Source organism: Nasonia vitripennis (genome assembly GCF_009193385.2).
Source record: "Nasonia vitripennis strain AsymCx chromosome 5 unlocalized genomic scaffold, Nvit_psr_1.1 chr5_random0004, whole genome shotgun sequence".
Taxonomy (NCBI): Eukaryota; Metazoa; Arthropoda; class Insecta; order Hymenoptera; family Pteromalidae; genus Nasonia; species Nasonia vitripennis.
The window spans coordinates 971,609-993,498 of record NW_022279655.1 but is presented as its reverse complement, the minus strand read 5'-3'; the positions used below and the strand labels follow the sequence as shown (position 1 = coordinate 993,498).

Sequence of the window (21,890 nt, the reverse complement as noted above, 5' to 3'; positions counted from 1 at the left end):
AAACTAAAAAAATGAACCCTATGCACCAAATCTAGTTACCCAAGACTTGAGTATAAAACGCGAATACTAATATATACCATAAATTTAAATCTACCTACCCTATGCACAGCGAGATGCAAATAAAAAAATTAAAATACTAAACCAAAATCTCCTAAAACCTACACCAGGCATAGAAAGTTGCTAAACGAAAATATTAAATCCTAAGCACATAAACCTACACACAAATCAAAATTAAAATACTACATCCTAAGCCTACCAGCTAATACGCAGAGAGATGAAAATATTAAATTTTTACATATGTCGGCACGTTGAAGGGTTGCTAGCGAGCGGAATAATAAGATTATGAGATTAGATATGGTATATATTAGTATTCGCGTTTTATATTCAAGTCTTGGGGAACTAGATTTAGTGCTTAGAGTTATTGTTTTTTAGTTTGAGATTTTCTTATTTTCTTATTCATCGGCGCAGCCACTGGTAATTCGAACATTTTCGAATTGATGCAGGGTCGCCCGATGGCTGACTTTAGGGGACAAAGCAGATCGCTCTTACCGCGATGCCCCCTGAAGTTGGTATTAGAGCGACCCTCCAAATAATCGTGACCCCATCACTGCACGGGCCAGTTAGCCATCGGGCGACCATGAATAAAGCGGCTATGTTCGAAAATCGAAATTTCCCTTTTATGAATTCCTCCTTGTTATCAGAAAAATTTTTTAAAATTTGCAGAAAAGTAAATAATTATGCCTAAATATCCCACGCATTACTTTTTGTCGTAAAAATATATAGGGAGAGGGGGGCTAACTTGAACGCTTTTTTTTGACGATTTATAGTTTAAAACGGTTACGTGAAAATAAAAAATCAAATAATTGGATTTCAAAAACTTGGTTTAAAGTAGCTCCCTAACCGCCACTATAAAAATCCGTCTACAGCTTTAACAAAGCATCAAATGTATAAAATTGCCACAGAGGTGGGGCAATCCTATAACGATCTCGGGCAATATTATACAGATTGAATTTAAATACAAAATGGGGTGAACAAATTAACCCATTAAAAACTAGGCAAAACCTGGCAGAGATATCGAGAAACGAACTGTGCCATTTTTTGCATAACCAAAAAAAAAAATACCCGTGATTTTTCTTTTGTCGATCACAATTGTTTATAACAAATTATTTAAACAAATAACCCAAAATGTTGTAATTTTGCAAAACTGAATGCGGATATCGATTCTACGAGCAAAAACACGAAAAAACCTATGTAACGTTTTTTTGTCATAGTTCAATTTGTTAGTGTAAAATACCTATAAACAATCGTACTCTGGGAAGGGGGCATTGACCATGACAAATACCATGAAAAATATGGCAGAGATATCAAGAAACGAACTGTGCCATCCTTTGCATAACCAAAATTAAAAGTACCCGTGTTTTTTCTTTTGTCGCCCTTTTAACATGTACTTTTTTATCTCACAGGCCTGCAATAATTATTTTGAGACACACTGGCGTGGTCACACTTTTCGTGACTTTTAAAAGTTACAGAAAGTGTTCGAGAATTTTTGATTTACTGGCCCTGAATGCATAACTGCCGCTTAAAGAAAAGTTCGACGGTCCAAATGTTGGTTTTAGTGAGATATGACATACATGTTACCGGCGGAGCGTAGGCGCGCTTTACTTAAGTTATACTCTTGTAGAGTATATACTTCGAGAAGAGAGGATTTTAAGTAAAAATAAGATTTCTCGTTTTTTTTGTCAGAATATTTGTTTTTTTTTATTTATTATCATTATGTATAATACTATTATTTACCATTATTATTATCATATATATTATCATTAAAAACACAGGGAAATAAACTTGTTAACGTAGTTATAATATTATGTGCGGATTCGTTCAATGCGCGCTAATGTTCGCGCATTTTGCCAGTGTCTATCGGATTTGTGAATGAAAACCAAATTATTTCATTGTATATTTAAGACGTTAATTAATGTTAAATAAAGAAATATTTCACCGATTGCAGAAAATGATAATGTTCTTACTGTTATTTTCTACAAGATACACTGTATGTCACTTTCTCAAGTCAAATCTCAAAATTTTTCTAACAATTTCTTTCGGTAGTTTAAAAAAATGAATGCTGAAGTCTTGCGCGAATTTCCAAATAATAGACTAGAGAGAGAGAGATCCAGATTCTTATTCTTTATTAATGAGCTCCATTGGTTGATGACCTCGAACTTTGCTGCTTGGTGTACTCCTTTGGCTATTAGCATCATGACGATGGTTTCCATCTAAAACAGTTTTTACTATTAGTTTTACTTATTACATTTGATTTACTTCAACTATTATAATACGTTAATCATTAAGTAAGTATAACTTTATCAAAATACGTGTTCATTTGCCAAAGTGGACAAAATAGTATATTGTGTACCAAGAGCGTAAAGTAGGCTTTTTTAGACCGAGTGTGGAGATTGCAGCACAAGTCGCGGCCAGTAGACCGAGCCGAAGGCGAGGGCGTTTACGCGCCGCAGACGAGTACTGCAATATCCACACGAGGTCAAAAAGCCTGCTTAGCCTTTGTGCACATCGTAATTTTTGTAACGCATTTATTAATTACCGCGTTTTTTTGTGACTATGAGCGAAACTAAGGTGACTTTTTTTTGACACGGTACCTCAAAGTATTAAGTTCTATATATTATACACAAAGGCTATAGCCGGGTTACTATGGTGAAATGGCCCCCTTGGAAAATGTATATATGTTATATACCATTCGATGGGGGATAAAAAAAAACTCCCATAGCCAAATTTTTAGCTCTCTGCCTAGTGCGCATGCGCAGTAACGTCGATAAACGTGTTTTTTTGATTTTATTTTTTTCTGAAGTCCCTATAGGATAAAAATTTTTTTAAAAATTCACATTGGTGTATTTTTATGTCATGAATAACTGCAATTTTTTTGGGATTACATAACCTCAAATATCGGATCTAAAAAAATTATTAAAGTTTTCAATCGATATTTTGACCCCCTTGTTTTTGAGGTGCAACTTTTTAAGTAGACTTTTTTTGTGTACTTTTTCCCGTTCTTTACGATGGCACTAACTTTTTTTCCTTAAAAATGGTGGCACAACTCGATTTGAGCCAAAAACTGATTTTTTTGCCATTTTTTCACGTTTTTAGCTGGTTATGTTACAATTTAGTTACTAAAGTGACTCCTTTTGAGTAGTTTTGCATATCTTCCCATGAAAACATAATCAAATGAAATATTTTGTTCGCTCCAAGCCGTATTTTTTATATTATCTTACGTTTTCAATGATGGTCTTATCAGAATTTGAGGTAATAAAGGGTTTCTCTCTATATATAAAAAGAATATCGCCGCTGTCAGTGTCTGCTTTTCTCTTTAACCTAAAAATGCCCTCATTTGAGTGATTTAACGCCGAAAAAGGCCATTTTTGGTACCATGTAACCCAAAACTAACCTAAAAATGTCATAATGCAAGGGTTTTCACGCAAAAAAGCCTGTTTTTAGCTAAACATAGCCTTGAAATCGATCGTTTGAGGGTACTTTTGGCGTCTTGTGGTCTTAAAAAGGCCATATTTGGCTTATCTGCCTCTACTTAATTGATTATTCAAAATCTATTGACAGTAATAATTATCAGGTAAAAAGGAATTGAAGTTAAGTATGTTCAATTCGTACAAAGTATAATTTATTATCTTCATAGGCTATTTAAAATAAATTATGGAACGTATACAAGTAGCTTTTTAAAAATAACGAATGTTCACAATAGAAAAAATGATTCACTCATCATTGTCACTATCTTCATCAATACACACTTCAATTTGATCATTAAGAAACATTTACACAGAATTTCAGCTGGTCGTATGATTTTTGATAAATATCTTCCATGTGAAAGATAATAGATTATGGCAGCAATATGCGCACAACATCCTATAGTACGGTTACCGTTAGCACAATCACAACAGTGTCTTAAGATGCTAGAATAACCAATACCATTTGGTTTATACTCAACGAAACATTTGTATTGTTTTCTGTTAATATGCCTGGATTGAACTTCAAGTTTGAGAATATTGTTAGTCTCTTTTGAATATCCAATCTTCAAATTATTATCTGCGTCAAGCATTTCCGCTAAGTAAGATATTGTCTGTTTAAGCTGATATGTTCCTGTAAACAGAATTTTCAAATCTTTTATTCTTAATTCAGGAAAGTCTGGTAAATCATCCGAAGTTATTTTTTAAATGGTAGTTTCCGACGACTCCATCTTTTGTCTGCTACTAAAACTGCTAATGTATTTTCAACATTTTTTCTAGATTGCATAGCACTAAATATTTCATCTTGCATGTCTTCATCAGAATCTAGGCGTTTGCCAAACAAGTTATTTAAGTAGCAAGAAATTTTACAATAAGATCCAGTATTTTTCACCATTGTATTATCAAGTTTGTGATCTAATAACCTATATTTTTTCTTTTGAACTCCGTGCACTGCTTCAACAACCCATCGCAGTTTTGTCGTGAATCTTGTTTCATTTGATTCTTGCGTAGAAAGTTGAGATTTTGAACCTTTGAGTGCAGGCATCAAAACAATATAACCCATATTTTCTAATTTTTGTTTAATGTCCCTGAAACCTCTATCCAGTATAAAAATGTCCCCTTGGCGAAGAAGTTTCTGTAAAATATTCTGCTTCTCTTCCAATATTTCAATCAGTATTGTAGCATCATTTTTATTTGCAAGATATGGACCTAACTGGTCAACAACATAACCATTAGTAGTACATATAGTAAATGGTTTAGTCAGAGGAACTTTTTTTTGGCCTCAATAAGATTTTCTTTGGTACTCGTTATTAGAGCTTTTTTCATGCCTTATATAAGTACCATCAGCAATCAAAATAAGTTGTTTACCAGGATGTAATTTCTTTGCCATATTAGAAGTTTGATTTTCAATCAATTCATTTCTGTCTACATTTTCTAATCCAAAGTGTTTTGGTAGTAAATCTTTTTCGAAAGATAATAATACTGATTGACAAAAACGAGATACTTGTTGTTCGCTTTCAATGTCAAATATTGTAGAGATGAGCGAGTTAGAATTCCCAGAGCGCATTTTGAATAAAAATATGACAATGGCTTGTGTCGCTGTCCTTACACAGGAATTCTTCAGAGAAGTGAGTTGATCTTTAAGATAATTAATATTTTCCCACGTTAATCCCGTAAAAACTTTCAATTTTTTTTCAGGCATGGAAAATTCAGCTACTGTATCTAATAAAGTTTCGTCTGCTTTCATTGATAATTGACTCAAAAATTGTAGTAATTCATCAATATATACCGTACTTGTAGTGGAAAAAATATTAATTTTATTTAGTTCATCTTCATAAAATCTTTTTTTAATTAAATGTGTGCAACAGCATCTATTGCCATGTGGAATAAAAACATTCATTTTACTATAAACTTGAATTCGGGCCTCTAAAGGAACTAATATATTATTAGTCTGTTTTTGGTACCCACAAACAAAGCAATATTTATGTGTCGCAATCGTCCTTTGAATAAGTAATTCCGTGGTTGCTCGTACTTTTTGTTCCTTTATTGTGTATACAGATGATTGTGTACTTTCCTGAGATGATGAAGTGACAGTTAGCTGAGAAAATGATTCAGAAACATTTGAATCTTGAGACGAAGCAGTTGCTGGAACATTAACCTTTTTAGGTTTAGAGCTTGATATGTATTTGGCTAATCGCTTTCTACATGAATCACAAATTACATCATGGATGTAAATATCTTTATTTGATAATTGTTTAGCATATTCGATTTCAACTTCAGATTCGATTTCCTTTTCTCGACCAATTGATTTTCTAATATAAATATTACACATGGCACATCTTCGATCATCGCGTTTCCTGATGTTATCTGACTCTTCATTACTATTAGATGCCATATTTATTTAACCATTAGACAAGAAGATCACTTCTGAAATAATAAAATATAAATATTTTACAATACATTTAAAAATGCTGTTAGTTAGTTTTTAAAAATCTAAAAAAATTGTTTGCCTTTTTTTAAATTAAAAACTAGAATGAATAATAAATATTACAAAAATATTATAATCTAAGTTCTTGTATAATCCAGTTTTCTCAGTAGCTTTACATGAAAAGTAAAAAAATAATATTGCCTAGTAAAAGTGAAATAAGTTGTATTTCATTTATAAGTTTTTTAAGCAAATAATTTTTTTTTGTCATAAAAACTGTATTGAAGTGCTTGCACCTAGTGATTTTATAAAATCAACAAACCTATGAAATTATTATATTCAATTTGTTTTTTTGTAAAAATATGTTCTTGTATCTAGACATGAATAATAGTGTATTTTAAAATAAATAAATAATGTTGTTTTTAATGATGTTTCATATACGTATGTGTTTAAAGCATAGGTTAGCTTGTGTTTACTTTATTCATTTTACATTTTTTTAACTTAAAAGTTAATTGACAATTAATAAGTTCGCATCCTATTAGTTCTATTTTTCATTTTTATTATTTCTCATGTATTGTTTTTATGTAAAACCAAATATTTTTTCTCATCTCATAATAATTAACTATAGTAAAAATCACATCATATATAGTCATATGCAGATATTTATGTGCATTTTTTATTAATTTGACAGTATTTTATACATAAACAAATTAATTATTGTTCAAGACTTTCTATATTTTATCAATTTAATCATACTTGTATAATTAATATACCGCATTACATCAAAACATGCAACTCATCAATCGTCAAATCCGTTTCTAGCAAAAGTTTATTGTCATATTTTATTCAAATGTTTTTCCTTCTTAATTTTATTTAGTTAATAGTTTCAACAACTTTATGTTTAACTAATTTCTCATTTTACTTTATGTGATTAGCCTAAATTGGTTAAGTTAAATAGTTAAAGACTCGTTCCCCTTACATGCATTGTACGTATATCTATATCTATAGGATTGAAAATTCATTTTTATTAATTACTTTTTTGTTAGCTTATTGATTTAAAATCTGATTGCTATTTTTGTTTTAGGATAAGATCGGATCTTTATGCGAGTACTAAAACAGTTTATAATTTAATGTTGGTTTAAACTTTTGATTTTATGCAAGAATTTAATAACGTACACAACATGTTTTTTTTATTTAGCGTATAAAAAGGTCTAATAATTATCTGTTATTATTATTACATTATTATATTATTATATTATATTATTATATCATATTATTATATTACTATATTATCTGTCATTATTTTTGATACAATTACTCTTAATACTACAGAATTTATAATAAAAATTTTATTTTTCTACCCATTAATAAGTCTTACTCTGCATATACCGGTAAAATACAAGTGTATTTATTATAAATACATGGGAGATTTTTTATTTATCAGTAGGTTGGTTACAGTATTTTTTTCAAAACTCAAAGTGTCGGCATAAAAATAACATTTTAGATATTAATAATAGGTTTTGATTTTAAAGAAGTTATTTAACAAAATATTAATTTATTGTGTAATATGTATTAGAAATACATATAACCCTAATATCAAAGCATATAATCTGCGATGTCAAAACTTTTGAAAAACTTTGTTAAATCTTCATTTTTTTAAAAGATATGTAAAATATATAGTACTCACTTTAAATATACAAGATTGTTAGTTTTGAAGTAAACAGCAGAAAGATTTAAAGTAGCCGTGTCAGCCTTCGGTTCCAACTAACTCCAATGTATTTGAAAATAAATACTTAACTACTTTATTATTTTTTCTAGTATTGCTATCAATTATCAGTCAAAAGCCGAAATAGTAAAAAGAAAAATCGAAACAATTTTTATTTGCTAGATTTTAATTTACTTTAAAAGTTATAAACTTATACTAACAGCGTTTTCACCATTCACTTGTATTAGTATATTATGGAGAAAGTACAATTGAGTCCGTCGTCCCGTACCGACCTCGGGACATACCGTCTGAAATAAGCTGTTTTTACGGGATTGGCTAATTCTGTACCGTCGATTGGGTTATCGAACAGAATTAGCCAATAATATAAAAGTGACTTATTTCAGACGGTATGTCCCGGGGTCGGTACGGGACGGGACGGGACGTATTGTACTTTCTCCCTTATATAGCCAATTGTAAGAAAAAAAAAAATTAGTTTTGAAAAAAACAATGTTGGCCATTGGTTTGCGCATCGTTTAATTAATTAAGAAATCAAAATACTTTATTTGTTTATGCTCCTGATAATTCTTAATTTTATGATTGACCATTCACTACGCAGATCGTCTGCATTGCAGCCGCCGCGTCAACCGCGCGGCCAAGCATAACCTTTTATTATAAATAAAAATAAACAATAAACAAAAAAGTGCGACAGAGACAATACTTTCGACCAATCACAGAACGTTTAAAAAGAACATAACATTAGCCATCAGTTTTATAATAAGGTGACATCACAATTCTGATAAGACCATCATTGAAAACGTAAGATAATATAAAAAATACGGCTTGGAGCGAACAAAATATTTCATTTGATTATGTTTTCATGGGAAGATATGCAAAACTACTCAAAAGGAGTCACTTTAGTAACTAAATTGTAACATAACCAGCTAAAAACGTGAAAAAATGGCAAAAAAATCAGTTTTTGGCTCAAATCGAGTTGTGCCACCATTTTTAAGGAAAAAACGTTAGTGCCATCGTAAAGAACGGGAAAAAGTACACAAAAAAAGTCTACTTAAAAAGTTGCACCTCAAAAACAAGGGGGTCAAAATATCGATTGAAAACTTTAATAATTTTTTTAGATCCGATATTTGAGGTTATGTAATCCCAAAAAAATTGCAGTTATTCATGACATAAAAATACACCAATGTGAATTTTTAAAAAAATTTTTATCCTATAGGGACTTCAGAAAAAAATAAAATCAAAAAAACACGTTTATCGACGTTACTGCGCATGCGCACTAGGCAGAGAGCTAAAAATTTGGCTATGGGAGTTTTTTTTTATCCCCCATCGAATGGTATATAACATATATACATTTTCCAAGGGGGCCATTTCACCATAGTAACCCGGCTATAGCCTTTATATTTATATGTGTCGGATACATGTTTTAATTATTTTTAAAAAGCGGACAAATCCTTTTTTTCCCGCTTTATCAGGCCGATTGAGGACAGGTCACTTAAGAGCCGCTTTTTAGGTATAAAAAACGCGGAAATCGTGCGTGTGTTACAAAAAATAACTTGTTAGGTCACTGCTCAAAAATGATTCACTCTAGTCCCGATTAATAGGTTTGTGCTTGAACTGTATATGAAAGAGATTGAAGTTACATATACAATATCCATTGGAGTTCTTGTGCCTTCCATTGTCACCATTTCTTTCATCACGGCCCCTTCCACCACGACCTTTTTCCTTTTTACCCCACGACTTCTTTCTCCACCTCTTCCACCACGATATCGTTCTCCACCTCTGCCGCCACGGCCTCTTCCAAATCCTCTTCCGCTACGACCTCTTCCAAGTCCTCGTCCGTCGCGCGACTCTTGGTTGCCATGAGACTCTCGTACTAAATCTCCAGATGCTGAAATAGTTAATTATGCAGCAAATGACAAATGTAGCAGATTTAACCCGCTAGTGAGTTTACATGCAGAAATTATTTTTGCTCTTTGAATTGTTGGTCATAAATAGAAAATTGAGCAAATATAGAGGAGATGAGCCCAGCGCGGGACGGTGCCTTCCGTGGGACGTTAAAAATAACATTGTTTAGCCTGGCAATACTTTGAGAGAAGATCGAAGGAAAACTGCGATCGATTTCCATAAATGCTGGAAATTGTTATGAAATCGACGACAAACAAGGAAAACCGGCTTCAACGTTTTTTTTTTTATATAAAGCAAACAATTTCATTATTTTATTAAGACGATTACAGTGTATATATCGTAATTATTGTGAATATTAGTGGCTTTCATTTGGGATATTCCGCAAAATTAAGGACACGGCCTAACAGAACAACAGTAGCCCATATAACAAAAACCAAATCCTCTAGTTTGAACAACTTTTACTAATCGAAAGTCAAATACGCTAAGTAGTTTTATACTGGGCGCATCTACCCTGTAGAACGTCTAAAGTCACTTGTCGATAAAAGATTTACTTACCAGTGTCGGCAAGAAGTGCAAAATGCAGCCCCCAGACCTTTCTGGCCCGGTTCATAATGGCGCATTCGGTAAGCTTCCTTACCTATCTACCAACGCGTCGACCTCGCCCTAGAATACATTGGAATTATTGAATGTGTATGTGTTTGTATATACCTCATTGATGTATACGCACTTTATAGTAAGAATCTATATGCAAATTACAATCAATAGTTTTAGGAAGCTAAAAATTAGCAATAGTTTTTATTCCAATTAATCTATCGAAGACATTTCTTTATTGAGAAAATTATTATGTTTTGAAATGACTTTACTATATTTTGAGGCCAAGGGAGAAGCAATTAAATATAAAATAGTTATATAAAGTTATGTATAATTTATATACGTCTATTCACCTCTTCTGTTGTAGCCACTTTTGTCATTTTGATCATCAGCGACATCAGCTTTATACAATAAAATAAGTATTATAGAATTATACAAGTGTGTTATTTTGTTATTGATACATGAAAACATAGATGAGAAAATCCACGAGCGAGTGGAAACAACTCGGGTGTTGGAAGATGAAAATTTCAAATCGAGGGCACACCGCCCAGACCAACTTTTTTTCATTCGTTGGGCTATCTGGAATGAGAAAATGCGTGCGTGCATGGCCGATCGCTTGCCAAAATTTTTTCGGGGTAGTTAAAATTCTCTTATGGGACTCTTACACGGGGAAAATTAGCGAAAACCAGAAAATTGCCACTTTTTGTCTCGAGGCACAATCCAAAAATGTGTTTGAATAAAATCGAAGTATTAAAAAAAACAATTAATTTGAGGGCTGGTGGGTTAAAAATGGTTGCCTAGGTCAAAAGTTGTCTAGGCTTAAAAATGGCAAAAAATCACCAATTTTTCGATTTTCTACGAAAATTGGCGATTTTTCGTATTTTTAAAATCTTTATAACTTTTTATCACAGCGGTCAATTTTGACCATCAATGTATTCACTCGTTCGTGGATTTGTTCATATATAGTACAACAAGTATGTACTATCAAAAACATAATCTGTGATTAAAAAACCGAAGTAAACCAAACTTTTGCCTGACAAAGAATCGCTGGCAGTTCTGTTACTATTATTGTGTACATTATGAAATAATCAGCTTTTTCTGTGTATAAATATCACTTAACAGACACACACGCACACACACACGCACACACCACATATATATATATATATACACATTTATATATAATACATTATTTACCATTGGGTACCAACTCGTTCAAGTTTTTGTTGTTGTCTGAAAGAAAAATCTATTTTTAGTCTTGCAGTTACTATACAAAAATAATAAAAGATTTTTGTTGTAACACAAGCACAATTTTCGCGTTTTTCTGATGTATGAAGCATGACTAAAGTAACTTTTTGCAGACCAGCCAACAAAAAGACGTCTACTCAGAAAAAAAAAAAATAAAAAACGCCCGCTAAAATATTTTAAAGAAAATGGTCAATACTTCACATCAAATATACGTATATGTGTGCGTGTGTATATACTTATGTATTCTATCTAAATAATCAATTGAAATATGTTTGTTAAAAATTAAACAAATATGATTATTTTAACATTATACTAAGAAAACAAAACACTTAGAAAAAGATTATTCCCGCGAGAAAAATCGAATTTATTCTCATGTTGCAACTTGGTTAACATTATTCATAACTTAACTGTGTAGCCATTTTTAACTTGAAAAGTAGGAATATTGTTTCCATTCATCTATTGAATTATTAAGGATTTTAAAGATGTGAATATTTCTATAAGTTATACATTTTTTTTTATAGTACTGCGTAACCTAAGTCCGCGTTTATGTCACGCCTATCCGTGACCTAAGTAGTCCTTCTTTGCACCGTGCTTTATCGCTAACCTTACGGTGTAGTACAGGACTGCTTATGTCAGAAATAGTTGTGATATAGCGAAGTTAGGCCAGGCAGATGCTATAAAATAGTATACAATACTTGTAACCTAAGTTGGCATTTTATTACACGGCGCTGCGGTATCGCCCTCGCTACGATCGGGCATTAACTACGCGCCGTGTAATAAAGTGCCACTTAGGTCACACGTATCGTAATGTACTATTAATTTAGCGGGACTAAAGTACTTTACTTCCGCATTTGCTCTTAAATAGCACTCTAAAGTGGCTATTATAGTTTTGGTGTGATTGAAAGTATTTTTTTTAAGGGATTGATTCTTTTTACTGCAAAAATTGCCGTTTTCTAAGTGTATTGTACCTAATGAGTACTCTGGTAGAAATTCAATGGTATTTGTTATCATCGTATACGTAACGCAAATTTTCATATAGAAATCGAGGTGTAAAGCAAATATTTATCCACACTATATAAAAATTAATTGCTCCCTAGAAAGTGCTATTACATTTTGCCAGTTTTGTGATTGAAAATAATTTGCATAAAGTTTTCACAATCTTCAAATAGCTATAAGCTAAACGTATGCTTCAGTTTACAAATTTTACAATACATCGTTGTATGTTATTATTTATTTTTTATCATGGATAGCTTTAAAAGTATTCGAAGTAACTATTCATTCGTAGCAAACCAAAAGTAGCCAATATTTTACTTAATTTAAAAGCTATTTACTAGCTTTTTAATTAAGTCACTTTGTACCAGAGTATAAGTGCAAAAGTATTTGCAAAAAATGACATGTTCCGTTTTCTCCAATAAGTATAACTATAATACCTGTTCTTTATCATCGCCATTGGCCTCCTTGCCTCCTAATGGTAGTACTATTACTATGCAATATACTATTCTTCATTGAAGAAGCTTTTTATAGTAAAATTATCAGTTTCTAAACCGGCATCGTTTGCCCTACATCTTTTCTTTTTTTCCAAGAAAATTTTTTTCTATGCAATCTAGAAAAAATGTTGAAAATACATTAGCAGTTTTAGTAGCAGACAAAAGATGGAGTCGTCGGAAACTACCATTTAAAATAATAACTTCGGATGATTTACCAGACTTTCCTGAATTAACAATAAAAGATTTGAAAATTCTGTTTACAGGAACATATCAGCTTAAACAGACAATATCTTACTTAGCGGAAATGCTTGACGCAGATAATAATTTGAAGATTGGATATTCAAAAGAGACTAACAATATTCTCAAACTTGAAGTTCAATCCAGGCATATTAACAGAAAACAATACAAATGTTTCGTTGAGTATAAACCAAATGGTATTGGTTATTCTAGCATCTTAAGACACTGTTGTGATTGTGCTAACGGTAACCGTACTATAGAATGTTGTGCGCATATTGCTGCCATAATCTATTATCTTTCACATGGAAGATATTTATCAAAAATCATACGACCAGCTGAAATTCTGTCTAAAATGTTTCTTAATGATAAAATTGAAGTGTGTATTGATGAAGATAGTGACAATGATGAGTGAATCATTTTTTCTATTGTGAACATTCGTTATTTTTAAAAAGCTACTTGTATACGTTCCATAATTTATTTTAAATAGCCTATGAAGATAATAAATTATACTTTGTACGAATTGAACATACTTAACTTCAATTCCTTTTTACCTGATAATTATTACTGTCAATAGATTTTGAATAATCAATTAAGTAGAGGCAGATAAGCCAAATATGGCCTTTTTAAGACCACAAGACGCCAAAAGTACCCTCAAACGATCGATTTCAAGGCTATGTTTAGCTAAAAACAGGCTTTTTTGCGTGAAAACCCTTGCATTATGATATTTTTAGGTTAGTTTTGGGTTACATTGTACCAAAAATGGCCTTTTTCGGCGTTAAATCACTCAAATGAGGGCATTTTTAGGTTAAAGAGAAAAGCAGACACTGACAGCGGCGATATTCTTTTTATATATAGAGAGAAACCCTTTATTACCTCAAATTCTGATAAGACCATCATTGAAAACGTAAGATAATATAAAAAATACGGCTTGGAGCGAACAAAATATTTCATTTGATTATGTTTTCATGGGAAGATATGCAAAACTACTCAAAAGGAGTCACTTTAGTAACTAAATTGTAACATAACCAGCTAAAAACGTGAAAAAATGGCAAAAAAATCAGTTTTTGGCTCAAATCGAGTTGTGCCACCATTTTTAAGGAAAAAACGTTAGTGCCATCGTAAAGAACGGGAAAAAGTACACAAAAAAAGTCTACTTAAAAAGTTGCACCTCAAAAACAAGGGGGTCAAAATATCGATTGAAAACTTTAATAATTTTTTTAGATCCGATATTTGAGGTTATGTAATCCCAAAAAAATTGCAGTTATTCATGACATAAAAATACACCAATGTGAATTTTTAAAAAAATTTTTATCCTATAGGGACTTCAGAAAAAAATAAAATCAAAAAAACACGTTTATCGACGTTACTGCGCATGCGCACTAGGCAGAGAGCTAAAAATTTGGCTATGGGAGTTTTTTTTTATCCCCCATCGAATGGTATATAACATATATACATTTTCCAAGGGGGCCATTTCACCATAGTAACCCGGCTATAGCCTTTATTGATTATAGTATTCGAATTATTTATCTTTTCAAATATACAATGTTTCGTAGTAAGTTTAGTTAATTTTAAAAAGTCAGCCCTGCAAGCTGTTATTTTTTTAACTAATGGAAAATAATTGTTTTAATAAGAACTAAAATTTCGTTATCTGTTCGCTCTGTCAAGGTATAATGAATTCAAAGAAAACCTATTTTTATAACACGTGCATTAAAAAGACAATTTTCGACGCCTATAAAGTGAACCGAAAATAGGGTTTTCCGAGCGTCAGACAAAATGTAGAGCAAGAGTCCCTGGTCATAATACATGTATAAATTAATCCATTTTCGCTCCCTATAAGGTAGAACGAGCCTACAATAATTTGAGATTCGGAAATCAAGAGGAGCGAAAATGGACTCGTGTCCGTCTCGGGCGCCTACGGTGCCCTCGACTACCACTCGTGCTCAAACATCATCCTCGCTTGGAAAAGCCCACTTTCGCCCCTTGTTGTACAATGTACTATAAACCATGAAAAATTTCAACATTCTTGTTATTAATTTTGCTTCCTCCTAAGAGGAAGCTTCGTAAAAGTAAAATTTTCAGTTTCGCTGAATCTTCGTAGACACGCATTTGGAGGTGTTTGGAGTACGAATTATGAGGTTTTAGAAAATGTCCGTGCGGATGGCTGTATGTGTATGTACTTATACCGTCATAATTCTAGAACCAAGCGATCGATCGTACTAAATTTGGCATGCATATATGTTTTCTGATTCTGATTTCGGGAAAATTTTTGATTTATAATTCTGACCATTTTATGGCCATATTATAGCCATTTTATGATTTTTGAAAAAATATTTTTGCTTTATTTTTGATAATATTATCTATACAATATATTCAATAATAGTGTATCTAAAAGAGCATAACATTGCCTACTTTGGCCCGCAAGATTTTCCAGATTAATCGTTCCGTTCAATTTTTATGATATAAAAAGTGTTTTAAAAAAAAATGAATATCTCCAAAACTAAATCATCAAACGTTTTGAAAAAATGTATGGTAATAAAAAACGATTATATCTATTTGCTGTACAAATTTTAAATTATTTTGATGACTAGTTTTTAAGCTAAAAATCGAAAACTAAAAAAAAAATGGGTTTTCTATGTCGTACGATTACGGGAGTAATAATGCTTTAATTAAGTTGAAATTTTGGGGAAATATCGATCTTTTGATTACCTCGGCTAGGTTCTTCTTGCAGCTTATAAAACCGTTTAGTTTAAAAGATATCAGGATTCAAATTCTTTGTCCCTCACCCTGTATACTCTGTATAACTGAAAATTAGTATTTCTGTTAAACCTTATAACTAGCTAACTAAAGTTCGGAATATTTTAAGACAATTCATGATTTTATAAGGTCACGAGGACCCTAGGGTATTTAAAATATTAAGGTTTAATTTTTTTCATGAAAATATCAATTTTGAAATATTTATAGGATTTATACATATTTTTATGGGAATTAAAAATAGTAATAAGTACAAAAAGCAAAAATATACGTATCAGTGCTTATCTACGTAATTAATAATTATGTAGTAATGCCAGAATTTAATTACTTACCTTTTTGGAATTATTAGTAGAAACTGTAACGAGGAATAACGTCCCTCGCCACGCCGGTAATCGAGGCAGGATAGAGAGTGACGAAATAGGGCGGCGTTGGCTCAAGCGGTAGAACGCGCGCCTAGAGATCTCGGGAGCGCCGGATCGATTCTCGGTCCCGGCGTCTCCTTTTTTGATTTTCTCCTCTCACGTCAAGTCTCACCCCGTTACATGGCGCCCAACTTAATTACCCACAGGCGTGGATAAGGAAGATTTCCACGGTTCTCCAGGAGTTCCACGAAGGAGGAGGAGATGAGGAAGAAACCCCCACCTACAAAACTGACTCTCCCAGGCGGGAAGAGGGATCGAGCAGATCAGTTGCAGCGGCGACAGCCCAGGGCACTGCGGATTACGACTTGCGGTCAAGAAGACGAGTGCGAAAGGTGCGGGGATGTACGAGGTTGGAGACATCGTCGAAGAGCTAGTCGGCGAAGAAGAGTTCCTGCATTACCGGCGATCCTGCGGTGGATTGGTAGAGTCGAAATGGGGACGATAATCCGACTCTAGCGGACCTTTCTCGGTCCCGGCGTCTCCTTTTGTGATTTTCTCCTCTCACGTCAAGACTCACCCCGTTACAAAACTCATTAAAAATTATAAAAATTCATCGGATGAGTTATTTGCTTAATTTCACAATATTATTTACTTCATGCATTCGCTATTGAGTATAAATAAATTGATTAAAGCACTGTGGTAGTAACAAAATTTTTAGCTTGCGGAAATGTCGGCCATTCAGCATAAAATGGACGATCGTCGCGTCAAAGTGTCAATAATGAGCCGTAGCTCCCGGACGCTCCCAGACTCACTAAACGGCGCGATGACACGCATGAAGCAACTAATATCAGATCAAAATATCAAATCTTACGAAAACTGACCTTTCTTCAAGAGTCGTATCCCCGCTCCTATACAATAAAATTACACGTTTTAAAAAATAAATTAATAGTATATTTGGATACAAGTGCAAAAAAGTTGAATCTTTGTCTCCTGAATGAAGTTATGGTGATGATCACATGAGTGCAGAATCAATTACCGCACAAGAATTGAAATGTTTACGTGAAACGTGAAAATCCACGAGATTTAAGTTCACGTTTTGCTTCGTATCGACAAATCATTGCATCTTTTCAAATTACTTAATTTTTTTCCTTAAATTTAACAAGACAACAAAATATTTATCTTAAAAGTCTAAATTGGTTGCATATGAAGCCTTGTGGAATTTATTCAAAATAGCTGCAATCTGGATATTTTAGAATTCATGACGATAGAAATACTCAACTTTATCGACATAGACAGAGCCTTAATCTTCCGCCATTCAAGCCCTCCTTGCGGGTAGTTACTGGAAATTATAGAAACTAACTTTTCCGCACTACCCGCTATTTTTCTGGCACATTCAAATTTTCGATGCACCCTAATGTATACAGATATCTCCTTGATTTATTGTATCGTGTTTGTACACGGTCTGCTGTGAGGCCAGAGCGCAGCGACAGCAACTCTCCCTCCGTTCTCATGCACTCACGCGAAGGTACAGTGCGCGGCTGATTTTAAATATTATCGCCACGTTTTACGTGCGCCTTGCTTCGCGCTCTGTTCTTAGTGACGTACGTTGGCGTCTTTTCGCTCTTCTCTCTCTCCCTCCGTTCCGTACAGCTTACGTGCGAGAGAGAGAGAGAGAGAGAGAGAGAGAGAGAGAGAGAGAGAGAAAGTGAGAGAAAGTGAAGTGGCCATGTTGGCTCGGTTGCTTAGCAACCCCCTTTGTCTGATGCTTTGTTCCGAGAATTTTACCGCGCGCTTTTACTCGTTTGAATTTCTTGGAAATGCGTTTTGCCGACTTGATTTTTCTCGTTTTGACGCGTTTAGATTTTCATGAAATTCTAACTTAGCGATATTCATTCGCGTCGTTTTCTTTGTGCGATTTTCGTTGATCTTTATACAGCTAATTTGACTTAACGCGTTTTTCGTGAGGCTTGGATATTTGACTTTATTTTACGTTTTCACTTCACTTTTATTTTATTTTCACGCACGTGTATTTAGTTCGGTTTTAAGTTAAGTTTTTTTATCAACACTCGTTTTCTTTTGTATTATATATTTACGTCACTTTATTTTTCAGCTAACGCAGATTTACTTAAGATTTGGGCTTCAAAGGGCACTTTTATACTGATAGATATGCTTCAAACACATATAGTTTCCAGATGAATGTGGGGTTTTGCAAAATAATATTATTTAAAAAAGTTTTATGAAAATAATCAACAAAAATTGTTTAATTACTTTAAAAAGTAACAAATTTTATGTTAATATCCAGACAACTTTTTGATGCCGGCCCGTATTCTCTGCGGACGTGTAAAACTAGAGGCTATAAAATCTATAAATACTCTGTATATAGTACATCGTTGTATTTGTATGCATGGCTACCATGGCCGCACACTTGGAAGTAGTGTCCTCGTACGATAGTGCAGCCTTCCTTTCAGCTTTTCGCTGATTCGTCTCGCGATGAGGCCCCTGCACCGAGATATACAGTGACCAAGGCACTAACTTTGTTGATGCAGTCTCCGAATGACGGTGCATGTTCAAACAGCATTCCGAATTCCACGACAAGACTAGCCACGCGCTGTCCCACTCATATGGTACTGTATGGAAATTCAACCCAACTGGAGCACCACACTTCGGCGAACTTTAGGAAGCGTGTATGCGCGCTGTGAAATTCCGTCTTAAAAGGACCATAGGCAAAACGATCAGTAACTTTGAAGAGTTTACAACTTTTCTGTATCAAATCAAAGCTTAGCTTTATTACAGGCCTTTAATTCTTCTCTCTGATGTCGCGTTTGAGTCATTAGCACTCACCCTGGCGAATTTCTTATTAGGAGAACCATCTCTACTTCTCGCCGTTGGAGCGCTGGAAGCACTTGGCTTATGCAATCACTTTGGCAAAAGTGGTCACGTGAATATTTGCAAACCTTGCAGAAGAGGCATAAGTGGAATAGCGAGCAACCGAATATAACTGAAGGAGATGTCGTTCTAATCAAAAGTGAAAATTTCCCTCCTTCGCAGTGGCCTTTGGCACGGGTGGTCCACATTGGATTGGACGGATTGGCAAGGGTCGCAACACTAAAAACCCACAAATCCAAGCTACAACGTCCGATCGTTAAACTGATTAAACTACTGGTCGGCTGCCGATAGGTGGCAAGCTCTGGCTCGCAAGTGAAACTGGCTCCCTGTGTACTGAAGTATAGGGACCCTCGGCTCATCTTTAGATTAATATAATGATTACTTGGGCCAACGCGTCTACTCAAATCAGCGACGAGTTGCTCGCCTCTGGAAAGCTCGAGGTCAGCAACCGGATAGAGCTGTCCCAGGAATCATGCTTGCAGATGTCAAGAGGTTTTCAGCAACGTTCTACTCGTAGTGCTAAGCGAGTAAAAAACAAATTTGTGCAAGTCGCCACAGAGAAATTGCCCCCGATTGCACCGCCTTCTACGTCTGCGCCACCGGCCACACCCGCGGAGCCTTCTGTTGCTCCTGCTATTTCTGCGAAACCTCGGATGATACGAGTGCAGCACAACTACGTGCCTAGTGCTCGGCAGCTATTGTTTATACCACAATATAAGAAGTTTCGGCGAGACCAGGCACGTCAAGAGTCCATGGTGAATAGATATCGTAAAGCTGCGGCTCGAAGATCCGTTCCTGATATCTTTTCAAAGACTCTAAATGTATCTAATGCTGAATACGAAGAATGGTTACGACTAACAGTGTAAACATTATTTTATTATTTTTTTTTGTTTTGCTTAGGTTCAAATTTATTGTTAATTTAAGTTTAGAAATCTGCTTAGCGTATTCGGTGGGCGGAATATTCATGATATGTATAGAGCGATTTGCGCTCGAGCTGTTAGTTCCAACCGCCGCCGCTAGTCGGCTCCCGGTTTGCTCCTCCCAAATGAGAATAAAGCATTCGAAGGTGATATAGTTAAGCGCGTATGTTCGCTCGTGTTCGCGTTCTCACACACAATAACTAGAGCGGGAAGCCGAGTTGTCGAGCGGTAAGCAATTTAGTCATATTCTTATCGTCCATCGTTTGGATGATTAGTTTCATGGCGCAACATCATTATAATTCACTCGTGCGAGCGAAAATTTGATTTCTTTGGTTTGTTTTCGTACACATCTCTGCTTGAGGTCATTATACACCGCGCATCAACTAACATTGTAATTCGCTCGCGCGATAGCGAAATTGATTTGTTAATATTCCTTTGTCGCTTGATAAAATTACCGGCCGACAATTACTTTGGTATTATTGCGTTTATTATTTGTACAACATATTTAGATTTTCTCTTATTTGAATAAATGTTAGTTTTATATTTATTTGCACATATTAATGACTTATTTGTGATTTGAGAGTCCTAATCCTCTCACTCATATCGAGTATCCCCCATATTAGAACTGGCCGTGCTAAGTTTGGCACGTAACAATCAAACAGGTCCGAACTGCTGCGTCATGTTGGAAGGAGACGAGCTGAACGACGTTGAGCTACGGAATTGTGCATCTTTGGCGAAAGTTGGGCTAGAGGTGAAACAAGAATCTGCGTGAAACCCGAGGATTATTGTACACGATATTCCTGTAGATCTGAAAAGCCAGAACATCGTAAAGTGTATCGTCGAGCAAAACTTGCTCGGTACTTCCCTGGCAGATTTGAATGTACGGTACCTGTACCCGGCCGGACAAAAGAAATTCCGTTCATGTGTGATCAAGTTATCGCACGAGAACAGATTGCGACTGCTCAACTCTAAAAGAGTAATTATAGGATGGATAGCTTGTCGCGTTGATGACCACGTTTCCATCCGACAGTGCTTTAACTGTATGGGTTTTGGACACCTTGCAAAAGATTGCGGCATTCTTTGTCGGAAGATCGAACAAAAAATTTCCTTCGTTAACTATGGCTGATAAACGTAGCGACATTAACACCAAGCGGTTACTTAGAATAGCCCACTCCAATGCACAATCAATTCTGCCGCACCTTCACGATCTTCAAACTGTCGTGCGCGACAACGATCTTCACGTACTAGGCATTAGCAAATCGCAGCTGGAACCTTCATCCCAGGCTCTTGTCGGTATCGCCGATTTCAATCTCCCCCAGGTCGATAGGCTGGGAAATAAGGGCTGCGGGGGTGTTGCCATCTACGTCCACAAATTCATCTCTGTAAAAGAAATTTGTCGTTCTGCACAACCGCTGGTTTATTCGAAAATCCCTGAGTTTCTCTTCCTTGAGCTTACTCTAAAGCACTGCAAAATCTTCTGTGGCACGGTTTACAGTCCACCTAAGGCAGACTTCTGGTCGGACGTCGAAGAGACAATTCTCAATTGCAACACCGCCTATGATGTATATATCATCATGGGTGACTTTAACATTGACTGGCACTTCGATTCATCTTCTAGGACGACCCTAGCCGACTCTCTTGGAAGCTGCTTGCTCGAGCCGATTCCTTTCGCCCCAGTGCATCACGCGGACCACGACGGTCATACAAGGGGCTCGATGCTAACAAGCTTCACAGTAACCTTGTACATCTAGATTGGTCTCCCTTCTACAGCACCGCGAATTTTGACGCTAAGGTAAGATTCTTTACTAAATCGCTGACTGATGCCTACGAAAGGCAT

General features: G+C 34.7%; 1 protein-coding gene across 1 annotated transcript; it reads right to left on the bottom strand.

The window, feature by feature from the left end:
- Positions 1–1,826: 1,826 nt before the first annotated feature.
- LOC116417879 (40S ribosomal protein S2-like) lies at positions 1,827–10,181 on the bottom strand. The gene is made up of 3 exons (XM_031932981.1): positions 10,127–10,181; positions 9,307–9,554; positions 1,827–2,270 (listed from the first exon to the last, which is right to left on the bottom strand). Exons 1-3 carry the CDS (start codon positions 10,179–10,181, stop codon positions 2,073–2,075), a joined length of 501 nt encoding a protein of 166 aa, XP_031788841.1. The 3' UTR covers positions 1,827–2,072.
- Between the last annotated feature and the right edge of the window lie 11,709 nt (positions 10,182–21,890).